Source organism: Diplotaxodon limnothrissa, linkage group LG2 (genome assembly GCF_057381915.1).
Source record: "Diplotaxodon limnothrissa isolate DT_005_m linkage group LG2, D_limnothrissa_male_GT1.1, whole genome shotgun sequence".
NCBI lineage: Eukaryota > Metazoa > Chordata > Actinopteri > Cichliformes > Cichlidae > Diplotaxodon > Diplotaxodon limnothrissa.
This window is the reverse complement of record NC_140597.1, coordinates 28,464,798-28,477,100: the sequence shown is the minus strand read 5'-3', so window position 1 is coordinate 28,477,100 and position 12,303 is coordinate 28,464,798. Positions and strand designations below refer to the sequence as shown.

The following is a 12,303-nucleotide window of genomic DNA, read 5'->3' as shown; positions in this document are numbered from 1 at the left end:
CTTTTATAAACCTTGCAGATCTTTGGTGATGCCCTGATCCGTTATCTTGATGCCTGTTCAGGTCCGCTCCTCTTCTGTACTCACTACAGCAACTCCTAATGCTTTTATTGACCTTGGGCATTTCCTCCAGTGAAAGACCAGAATGAATACAAATTGATAACAAAATATAATAGGCTGATTGACATTGAATTAACAGAACCATTCATTATTCGAAGAAGATGACTTATTTGAATAATGCTTTTGCTGGAGTGATAAGCTTGAGCCTTGCGTGAAACAAATGCCACATCTTCTAACATCAATTTGCAGGCAATGAACATGATTTCACGGGGAATTTTTGGTCTCTGCCCATGTAATCCTTTTTTTTATTCTCATGACCTTGGAGGAAATTGAGGTGGGGACCATGAAATGTGCTGTAGATTCCCGATCAGTAGGGAAGATCCCAGTAAGCACAGAGGTTGCAAACAGTAATGGCACAGCAGACAAAAGTGGATGCACTCAGACCACGAGACTCAGCGAATGTTAAAGCGTGAACCTCTCAATCCTCTATTTGCTGTAACGGAGAGTTTACAGTATTAGGAAACTTTTTCTAACGTTCATGCCGAAAACGCAGTCAGTCTGGTGGACTCGGACTTGAACGCTATAACTCACAGAAGTCAGAAGCAATGTGGACCTCATCGATACTGGTTAAACAGGCTCTATTTGAATAAATGCGTTGTCCTCTTTGAATACCTCATGCATTGTTAATTGATAGATGCAATACAGTGTTATGCATAATGTAAAAGGCTGAGCGTGATGGTATTTACTGAGCAAATTTATGCTCTGAACTGGAGCCATGGTTGGTACAGCGACTTTGTTTAATCTGCCCATCATTTTTCAATTATAGGGTGAATGAATAATGCAGACTGTATATCATGCTATATTACTTTTAGATAAACAAAGATAATGATATGAATATACCAACTTTAAGCTTAAATGCCAACATTTGTGTCATCTCGTTGACAGCAGAAGGTAAGTGGACTGTTGGTGAACAACACCGATTTGTTATTGATGAGATTTTGATTAATAATAATGCCAATATCCAATCTACTAGTATGTTCTTCATCATTTTCCTTACTGAGCATCAACTTGCTTAGTAGAAACAGAGCAGCATGGGGGCCGCTGCCATGCGTTTGAAGTCATTGTTTTGCAATGCACAACAGTCAGAAAAAAAACATATCAGTATTAATAAAGGGAATTTCTAAACTTGGAGGCACGGTATTCCAATGCATTGGTTCTCAAATCCCATCTACCCTGTATCTACAGCCAAATAATAACAGAAATGTGGGACTCGTATAACAAAATAATTAATCTGGTGTTCCAGTCAGCTACTTGGTGAATATGTTGCTGAATATGTTGTAACTTCTGCGCCAGGATATATTTTTGGAGCCCTCTGTGTCAGCAGCCCAGTTATGCCAGCACAGTGATCTTACTGAAGCAAATGTGTTGCTTCAAGTAGCGCTAATGTCAACTTCCCTTTGTAGAAATCAGCTACCATTAAGTTATCAAATGTCACATTTATCATGTTGGCTTTCTAGAAACCTACAAGAAGATTAACAGCCTGAACAGAATATAGAGCTTTGGTGGAGACCGGCAGGTCAGGCAGCTACAAATCAGCATGACCTGTTGGGCATGCATCATGTTGTTTTATTCTCTTTTTGCCTTTTTAAATGCATTTTCACAACCTGTAGTGACATTAGCTGGCTACTCGTACAAAGAAATAAGATACATAATGACACCATCTTGACAAAGAAGGAACAACAAGCCAACTCCAACTATGTTTTATGGATTCTTGGGACACATAGACAATACTAGCTAACGCTAACTGTTTCCAGTTCTTTTTTCATATACTGTTCTGGCTACTGTTTATTTAAATAGTAGTTTTGCAAGAATTCAGACAACACAAGCTACAGTAATGATGCCAGTAAGCAGGCTGGCATTGCTGGGGCCTTTAGGCAGTGGGTGCTATTACTGGCATGGCTCACTGTTGTAGAACTGGTGACTGTAATAGCTGCACAGGATTTTTCAACTGTCAACCCGGTTGGCAGCAGCCATATACACGGTTGAAGACCTTGGAAAACAATGACAGAATTTGGTCTGGCTTGGTTCTGGTTGAAGGCAGGTGGCAGTGGCTGGTGCAACTGTGGAGATGCAGTCACATGAGGGGGACATAACAGTGAGAGTGACAACGGCTTTGTCGAACAGGGAAAAGGAAGCCACATGGAGAACACTCGCTGTCTCAAAATGCTAAAGAATAAGGCGCAAAGAGGGACCTGCATGATAGGAGATCTGGACAAAGTCTCAAATGAGTATTTGCAGGAGAAGATTACTGAGTGAACATAAACTTCATCAATTATGTAAAAGTCATATGAGACCTATATATAATAAACCAAAGGGAATATTTGGTAGACATTTTAGAGTTTGCAGTTTATTTCCTAAACATGATTAAATAAGACATTGCTAATTGATTCAAAGCTGTTATTAATGTATGTCCCTGGGTACAAACTGGAAGCACAGGAAAACTAGGAAAGGAGAGGGAGCAATAATCTCCACTGGAAACTCAATAAATATTCAACAATTGTAATAGTGTCTGATTCTTGCTATTAATTTTTAATAGCTATTACTTTTTTGTCTTAAGTGGTCTTTTGGATTATGATTTTATAAAATCCTCCTGCTTTTGACAGTGTTGTTAATGATTACACAAATCAATCAACCTTAAATCTGAAATCTTTCTCTTTTTGGTGATTATAACAACGATCGGTCAACACTTCAAATGTCAATTACAACATTTGACCCCTATCAAATTATTAAAGATGACATGCAAATCACAAAATCTGTCAGGGCACAAATTAATTCTTATGAAGTGTTGTCTACAACATCAAATTAACTGAAGTTAACTGTTAACCTAAAGCTATACACAATATATTAATTGTTGTAAAATGGGACAATTTTAGGCAGGAACTTGTTAAGGGTGATGTTCTTATTGTATTTTTTTAATCAGATTTTTTGGCAGATTTTCTTTAAGTTCTATATAAATAAACTGATTACTAAAAATGAATAGCAATCAATCAAATAAAAAATGTTTAACCTGGTCCAGCGAAGTTCAATGAATTCATGAACATAGCTCTATTAATAAAGTCTACAGTGTAAGAGACCCGTGTTATACAAGATTTAAGGCACATGCTGCTTATACTGTAACTCATTGTCAGTATCATAGCCCTAACCCAGCAATAAAAGGAAATAAATACTACACAGCTACAGCCAACAATGAGTAAACATAAAACTGGGGGTCAGTTGGTTGGTAACTATAAGTGCTTTTCTAATCAATTCATTTATTTTAAAACCAGTGCACTACCTTTACAAAAGTAAAAAAAACAAACAAACTATTATGGATTTTGTCAACCATTCCATTATCATCAGGACCTTTTTTTTAAATAAGGCAGAGTGATGCTAATTTATAAATCAGGAGCAGCTCATCAGACATACAATTATAGTCAATTAGTATCGTACCTGTATTTTCTAATCTTCAGTAAAAGTTGTAGCTCACCACGAAGAAAGTAGAGTCAAACCATTATCTACAGCCATTAGATTCCACCTGAATTATTCCACAGAGACTGCTAATTGCTTTTTTTATAGAACAACTTAAGTCATCATTTGATAAAAGTGAAGAACTCTGTGCAGTTTTCTCTGGATCTTAAAAAGGCGTTTCACACATTAAATCGTGGTATTGTTAATCATAACCCTCCCAGTTTTTATTTATCTGATATAAACTTATTTTTGGTATCTTTAAATCTTATCTTTAGAACAGTAGACGATGATTATGTCACCTTTATATATACAGTATGACCCACTTACCAAAAACTTGTCTTGAAACAAGTTTTTAAATGTATGGCGGTGATCCGCTCATAAATCCGGTCATTTAACAGCAGCATGGTTCGGAAACTGGTGTTTTATACTCAGCATGAAAAACAATTCTTCCGGGGCTTGGGCCTCAATAAAAATAAATGGGTTTAAACTAAAGATTAATAGGCACTGTATTGAACAGATTTGAGACATAAAATATCTCAACCTTGCATTATTCAAACGTTAGATTTTAGACGCATCCAGAAATTGCAAGAATACTTGCAAACGAACAAAAACATTTAGACTCATCAGAGGCTGCTTGCTTTTTCTCTTTGAAATTAGTCTGAAGATCATCGCCGCCGACTTCTCAAGAAATGAAATAAGTTTCGCTTCCATCATTTTATTACATTTGCTAATATCAGCCCCATAAATAATGAGTTCTGGGCTAAGTAGTGTGTGGAGCATCTGGCTGTAATTGTAAGGTGCCCCGTAAATCCTCTTTTGTACAAATAGGTTTTGTTGTAGCTTCTAAAGATGGAAATTCTCATTTCATATTGCATCATGCTTTGTGTTTTGTATTGTCCCTTCAATCTGCTCAGGCCTTGCGTTTTTTTTAACGTGCATATATATATATACTTATTTATTGTTGAGTCTGTGCAGTGGGTTCTGTATTTGCTGTAGGGTTTATGTAACCTAAAGGCCTCTCTAGGGACACTTGGTTTGGGCTACTTGTCTTTAAACAAATACAGATTTAATTACAAAATAAATAATAAATAAAAAGCTTCAGGCCTTGCTATGAATTATAAATGATAGAAACACAGTGATTATAGAACGCCTTTGCTATCGACATGCTGAAACAATTAGGTTACTGAGTAATAATCCTCAAGACGGGCACAGGTGTCGACAAGTGAGCTCCGTCATTTTGAATTGTTGTCTGTGAGCCCGTGTGTGTGTCAATCGCTGGATCTTTACCAGGGACTGCAAATACGTGACATCTGCAGTGACTCAGCCGGCGATCCTATACTTGACCTTGAATGTTTGAAGCAATGCCACAGTGAAAAGTGTGCGCCATTAAAATAAAACTACAATGAAGTGCCGAGTTTCCTTTTTGAATAGCTGGCCTTCAGGTGTCTAAACCTGCATTGCTTCAAAACAGGCAGGCATGTAGAATAACAGCTATTATTCATGTTCCTTGACAGGTAAAATAGAAACCTGTCGCATTTATCAAATCGGGTTCAAACGAAATCGCACTCGATTGGGCTTACTCGTTACACGGAGGAAATCAAAATGAAACATTTCATAAAGACAGCCTAGTTTGCTATATAGTTTTACATGAATAAACCCAAGCATGCGTACGTATGTACACATACACCCACGCACTTGCACGCAGACATTAAGATACAGAGTGCTCTCACACTCTGGAGGCTTCTTGACTGAATCCACAATTCACTCAATACATCGTGGAAGGGCTGAATGTTAACTGCCTTTCCTTTGCTGGAAAAAGGTTCGCTGACAATAGATGGGCCTTGGAGTTAAATATCAGAAAGGTCAGAATGTGGAAAGGGACTTAGTGAAATGTGAAATGTTGCAGCCTTGACAATTTAGAGCAGTTATATTCAGTCTGTAATCCTCAGGTGGCCGTTTTCCCTTGTTCTTCTCTCTTTTTCTCTTTCTGTTGTTTTTTTCTTTCCCTCTCTGTCTGTCTGTCTGTCTGTCTTCATCTCCCTCAATCTGTCTTCCTACATAGAGGTGAAGGCACAGCTTGGGAGGGACACATAAGAGAGAATGATGGAGAATGCAGCTAAAAGGTTAAGGAGGCTGTAATCCTGCTGTAAAGGACAGCCAAAACTCACACTGTGATTCAGCTGCTCCAAAAAAATTTGACAAAAATAAATAAATAAATAAATAAAAAACTCCCAAAACAAATAAAGGCCAGCAAGCTGTCTTTCTGCCCGACGACAGCTACATAATAGAAAGGGACAAGTTTCACAGAGGCCGCGGGTTTCTGAGTATAAATGCAACCTAACACAATGGGGAATCAATATGGAAATTAATAAACACACCCGTAAGCAAAATCAATAACGGCACTGGTATCGCTGGATATATTCATATCACTATATGTCCCTACACACGAGTACGTGTGCACTGCAATTCCAGCCCTGCGAAGGCAGTAAAGATGAAGACCGCAAGCTAACAAGCAAGTGTAAATGTGAACAATGGATCATTTTAAATGTTTAAAAATCATAAATTCCCCTTAATATTTATCTTACACCTCAAGGAGACAAATAGCAACGCATTGTGGTGCTTGCTTACAAGTAAAGTCCGCAAGGCACCATTAATCTCTTTATCCCTCCCAAACACACAGACAGGTGCGCAATTACAAATGCATGATATGTGTGAAAGTATTGCTCAATTTTTTAAGATACCAAATTTGGAAGACTGAATTCTTTACGTGTAACATTATATGTCACAGTGTGGCCAGGGACATGCGTGTGAATAATTTATCACACTTAAGAGGAAATCCGAGGGGCTGTGGAAGCTCGGTCTATCTTAACAAGAGATAGGAGATGCAACAAATTGTTTTTTCCTCTTTAAATGGGCTTTAAGACTCCACAGGCTGTGTCCACCATTTCTTTTTAATTTGGGATAAACAAAGAACAGAACAGAGATATTGAGCCTTGGATTGACTGGGGAAGCTGGACAGCACAGCAGCAGGAGGCCACTGAATAGGAACTTCCTGCTTAGGTCATGCTTTGCATCTCAAGTCAGCGCGATTGCATCTGCTGGCCGGCAACAGCCTTCCCTCACTGGGGTCATCAAACATCCCAGATAGATAATTGTAAAAGATCATAGGAGCAATTTTCTCTAAAACAAAAACATGGGCCATCTGCTCTGTTTTCGAATCACACAAGCCAATATTTGTTCTTGTTTTCTTGGAAAGTTTTCGCCCTGTCTGCTTGGCGTGCAGATCTTCTCGGCAGCACTCAGGGAGCAGCCCCTCCTTCCTCGAGGCAAGCACAGTCGGCCAACCAACAGGATTACCATGGTGTGTTACTGTTTGCTGCGGCCCTGCTGCAGTCTAACCAGGACTGGGGCTCTTATACAGTTTTCACATCTTTCTAGCATCTGGAGGTCATCTGGTAAGATGGAAAAAAAACTGTACCATGTTTCTTCTGGGGTAGTTAATCTACAGGTTTGGCAACCGATCGGACTGTTCAGTACTGGCGCTGAGCTGAGTAACACATGGCAGCCTGCTGCCTGTGAGGGCTACATAGGAATGATAGTTGAGTGGTCCAAATCAAGCCAAAAAGTACAACAGATTTTGCTGCACTTATCTCAAATGGACTCATGATGAGGGATGAATTTAGGAGTCGGAAAGGTTGATCTCAGAGTGTCTCTCAGAATCAGCGTTATACAGAGACGTGAGCATGAAGGACTCTGAGGACGAGTTTTACAGGCAGGCTGCAAGCAATGAAAGCGACACGCTGTAAAACCTGGTACGAAATAATGTGAGCATTATACAAACAAGAAGCGCACGGCGCAGCAGGAGCGTATTATAACCAGAACTCCACCTCGTTGAAAGCATGTGAATTTACAGGTCTTTTTTTTTTCATGTTTGTCGATCAATTTCTCAATGCAAAGCTCTTTTACAGATAAACATTGACCTCGTCGGGTTTGTCCTCACAAAATTGACCCATCTGCAGCCAATCTAGCACTCTGGGGCTGAATACTGCTTAGCTGTGTCCCCGCACATCATTACCCCCCTCTTCACTCCATTCACTCTGACTCAGAGCAGGAAAATGACTGAGTGATATAACCAAGGCTCCAGTGTCTCCAGCAGCGTCGCTGCTCCATGCTCTCGGTACGTGCTGTAAGGCCACATCAGAGAGAGCGAGTGAGCAGTGGGCTACGGTGCTGATGTTGCACATTAGATCACCTACACATGACCTCAAACGCTACCTGCTCGGACATCTTGGATGTGCGGTGCTGTGGTAGAGGGCAGAGACCATCTCTGTCTTTCTCGCTTGCTCTTCTAGAGCAACACTGTGGTCAGTGCAAACATCAGAGTGTTTATGAACAAAGAGAAACGCTCTGGTGAATTAGCCCCGTCAAAATTAGCTGCAAAACCTGCGCTCTCTCTAACAATCAACCATGCTGGTATTGAAAAAATAAACAGCTAGTGCAATCTGTATTGAGCTTTATGTTATTTTTTTATTTAAGGAGTCTTTCTTTGATCTTTGTTCAGGGCACTGCTAGAGAGGTTTAAAGGCTTTCCCTCTGTTTAATGGAGGAAAATGAGCCGCAGCTTTGATATCAGTGCATCAGATGTTTTACTTGCACAATGCTCTGCAGGACGCTAATGGCGCAGAATCCATATGATAGGCTTTCTCTATTGTTTGCTGGAAATGAATCCCTTATAACTGAATTGTATAACCTCTTATTTAACCATTATTTTTTTTCACTGTGGTTTTACTATGCAAAACACTCTCTGAGTCATCGTATGGGAAGACTTTACCTCATGCACGCAGGAATCTTATTATGATCACATCCGATTAGGGATTTGTACTTTTCTTACTTGATCAGCATCACCACTACAGCAAAGGTGCTTCATGCCTTTTACTCAGCTCCTGTCACAACTGCATACTGTTGCTTGGCAACAATCACACAACCATTTCATCCAGAATCACCATTTTTCTTTCTGAAAATCAGTTACGGTTACAGATTGGAAAATTGGTAGTGGAGACGTTATTGGTACTGAATATGAACAGTGTGTATGACTCTACTGCATTATACCGGTCTGTACTGCAAAAACATAAAACCCTGTGTGTGTATATCTGTGTACATGCACAGAGATACACTTGGTTATAGTGTATTTACTTATAATTTTACAGAGAGGATTTAACCAAAAGTAGGAACTAAAAAACAACAATTAAAAATATATATTATCATTCACATGACTCATGAACTGTTTCCTCTTCGAATTCCAATTTAAAAAAAAAACGTCCTTGTTGGAAGTATTTATTTATTTATTTATTTTATTATGACCGAAACCAAAGTGTGCCTGGTAAGAATGAATTATGCTCCATTTTCTTGGGTGAGTCAGCAAAAGCTATGATTAGTGGAAGCAGTTTAAAAAAAAGGTGAATCTCATATAAAGTGTTTCCATGGAGACTGAAAATGATGAACTTTGTGTTTATAACAACAGAGGAACTATACAACAGTCAGCTCTCTGCACAATAATATGTCAGAACAACCAACATATAAAACTTATGATAAACCATTTTCTCATTACCAAACACGGGGAAGATAATTGAAAAATTCCAACTGGAAGGGGAATATTAAATAGATATTTCTGTGTATATTCCACAACTGGGACTAATTCAGAAGCAGAACTGCCTGAAGGGCTAGTCTGTCTCGAACAAAATTGGTTTACCAAAGCTGAATGTACGAGGCACAGAGTGAGGCCAAGAGCTGTCTCCTGTCTCCGTGGAAATCAGCAGCAGAGGTCTCCCAGCTGAAACGGAATCTTTACTGTGCAGCGAGATATGCTCAGGATCACAACTTTAAGGCTACCTGGAAGGGCCCCCGGTGCCTTAAGGGAAAGCTGGGAAAATTAACACTCTTTTGTCAAGAGTGGTTGTGCTTTAGCCGCTGCTAATAAAATTGTGATGTGCTTTTCCGTGGCTGCGCGTGAGGCCATTTGCTACACGGATAGATCAAAGCTGTCGTGCCAGTAAAACACCCCACCGCCCCTTATTTGAACAATGGGAATAATCAATTTGAGATAGAGGTGGCGTTACACTTTTTTTGTAGAAAATTAAATCAACCGCTGATGCTGGGGTGCTTTCAGGTGTCGTGCTTGACGAATACTTTCAATAAGCCGCTTAAGTGCTGTCTGAAACGGGACTCAAGTTCCTTGTAGTAGCAAATTAACATTTCAGGGATAGTTTAAAATAATAATAATATTCATTTAAAAAGGCATTTATGCTTCTGATTTAATCAACAGTTGTATTTACCTTTAAACAAATGCACTTTAGACATGAACAATCCACACAGTGTTGTGAAAAAAAAAAAACACAGGTTATCAGTAGACATCACAATCTATCGCTGAACAAAAATTCTGCCGCTTATTTGAAGACCTGCAGTTTTACTCCTTGACTTTAGCTCGCACATTTAAACAACACAACAACCTAAACACACACACACTTACTCACACAGGCATGCAGCACAGCACAGCCACTCACTCATCTTTCACACTCATGTCAAGGTTGATCTGAGTCACAAGTCCCATGTTCATCCCAATTAGCACTTTGATTTGGGAGTTGATAGGTGGTGATTTGGAAGGATGCACCCATCACTCTCCTCTCTCTTTCACTCTTTCAATTCCTCCCTTTCGTTCCATGTTTTTCTTTTTTCTTTCTTTTTCTTTTCTTTTTTTTTTTTTTTTACATACCTCCTTTTCTACACATTTTCTTGTTGGGTTTCCTGGCACATTCCTTGGATATTCTTTTGACTGTAAAATGAATGGAAAAACTACAAAATAACAGAGAGCTCTGGAAAAGATCGCATGTGACATGCAACAACTCAGACTGAGTTAGAACCCGTCTTCTCCCTCTTTCCCTCCTCCTCCCACCCTCCCGGTCTTCATCAACAACAAGAACAACAGAGGACCTTTTGAAAAAGTAACTGGGGTGTTGCTGCAGAAATATTCCAAAATGGTGGAATGAATTTGCTGCACCCTGGGACACAAGAAGCCCATATTCACATGCACTTCTATTTAAGACCCATTACGACCACACGGAAGGCAGAGAGGCTAGGTTTTGGAAGATATTGGAGCTCACATCCGAATCTGTTAAGTGATATTTGACGTTGTATGTGCGACGCTCAGAGCACTTAACATTTCAAGCCCATTTTCCTGTGTGGCTCTCCTTCAAGTGATAAAGAATAGGGTCTGTTTAAAAGAGATATATAGAAATCAAACACTTCTTCACAAATTCCCAATCTGTGTTTGCCTTTTTGCACAAAGTCTCCTTTTGCATTTCTCTTTGTGGAAAGACAAACTGGAAGTAGAAAGGAGAGTAAAGGGTCTTACATAGGTCAGGCTGATGCCACAGGCCTCTCATGTACCAGACAGAATATTTCACCAACCCTACAGAAGATCATTCACTTATGAGGCAGGCTACTAATTGCTAATATCCCCAGAACAATCAAGACGGTGAGGGTAGGAAGGTGCACCGAGTATTTCCAATCTGTTTCATGTCTGATTAGATTTCGTTTTTCTTTATTTATTTTTCTCAATAAGTCATATTTAAGAAGTCATTTAGTCATCAAAAGAGGAACCTCTAACAGTGGCATGGAAGGGGAGAGTTGATGAAAAGACTAAATGAGAGATCTAGTCAAGATGGGATGTCGTATGATGGACACGGACACAGCATGCGCTAAACAACGGTTCATGCTTCGCGCAAAAAACAAAGGTGGCACAAAATCTTAGAGAAGAAGACAGAAGGAAGTGGGAAGCAGAGACAGGAAAGAAGAGGAGAGGTTTGGTTTCTTCCTGTGTACTCGACACACTCACCATCCTCTGTTGGAACATAGATGTTTAGGTAAAGACAATCCTCATGTTGATCTTGTATGTATGTGGTAACTATATCCAGGTTGAAAGTGAACCATATCGGCATCATTATCTCTGGCACGGCATTGTGTATATTTTGAGGGCAGACAGGAGCAAAATGGGTGGCGTTCTTGATTCCTGACCAGGAAGATGGAGGCTCCGGGGGCATGAAGCGTTTTTCTCCCACGGGGGAGGCAGCGTAAGGAACCCCCAGATACTGGTCGACCGGCCCGAGAATCTCGCTAGGCAGGGGGACCCTCACCCCTCTGAGTTTCCCATACTGTGTGTTCACAGTGGGGTGGTAGTTCTGACCACTCACAGCCGCAAAGCACCAACAAAAACTTAACACCCACAAGGACACGCTGAAATTGGTGCAATTATAGGCACCGTGCCAGTTCTGCGAGGGGAAACGATTTCTCCCGGGAGAAAACCACATGGTCCTTGTGAGCGAGTACAAGTGCAAGTGACCAACATACAAGCCAGGGCACCGCCCTCAGCAAATGCACAGGCTTCCCACTCAGCCCAGTAGTGCAGGCACCTGAGGGACAGTCATCAGCTGGGATACTGGAGCCCACCAGCTTACAGATGAGACAGTCAAAAGTTGCGCAGTTCCTGTCTGTGGCGAGGTCCTTATTCACTGTCCTTCCTCTGCTCGTCGGATCTTCTAACCAGTGCTACAAAAAAAGGACAGAAAAATTAATGACAGTTACTTGAAAATCCACCTGTTTGCTCCCATTTTCAATCAGTCATTTTTATCCACTTTTTGAGTCCTTTTTTATTTTTTAGTCATGACATAAAAAAAGCTCACATAA

General features: G+C 40.1%; 1 protein-coding gene across 13 annotated transcripts in view; it reads right to left on the bottom strand.

Annotated features, from left to right (window-relative positions):
- The window catches only part of nlgn3a (neuroligin 3a), a 107,483-nt gene extending 95,556 nt beyond the window's left edge, over nucleotides 1-11,927 (bottom strand). For 5 of the 13 annotated variants that reach the window (XM_085369968.1, XM_085369972.1, XM_085369974.1 and 2 more), the window contains exon 1: nucleotides 11,456-11,927. In XM_085369968.1, the coding sequence (XP_085226094.1) occupies nucleotides 11,456-11,927 (472 nt within the window). Of the gene's footprint in view, nucleotides 1-4,572; nucleotides 4,613-10,039; nucleotides 10,045-10,333; nucleotides 10,394-11,442 lie in introns of all 13 variants that reach the window. The other 8 variants (XM_085369959.1, XM_085369981.1, XM_085369952.1 and 5 more) reach the window with 5 other exon arrangements.
- Nucleotides 11,928-12,303: the final 376 nt, after the last annotated feature.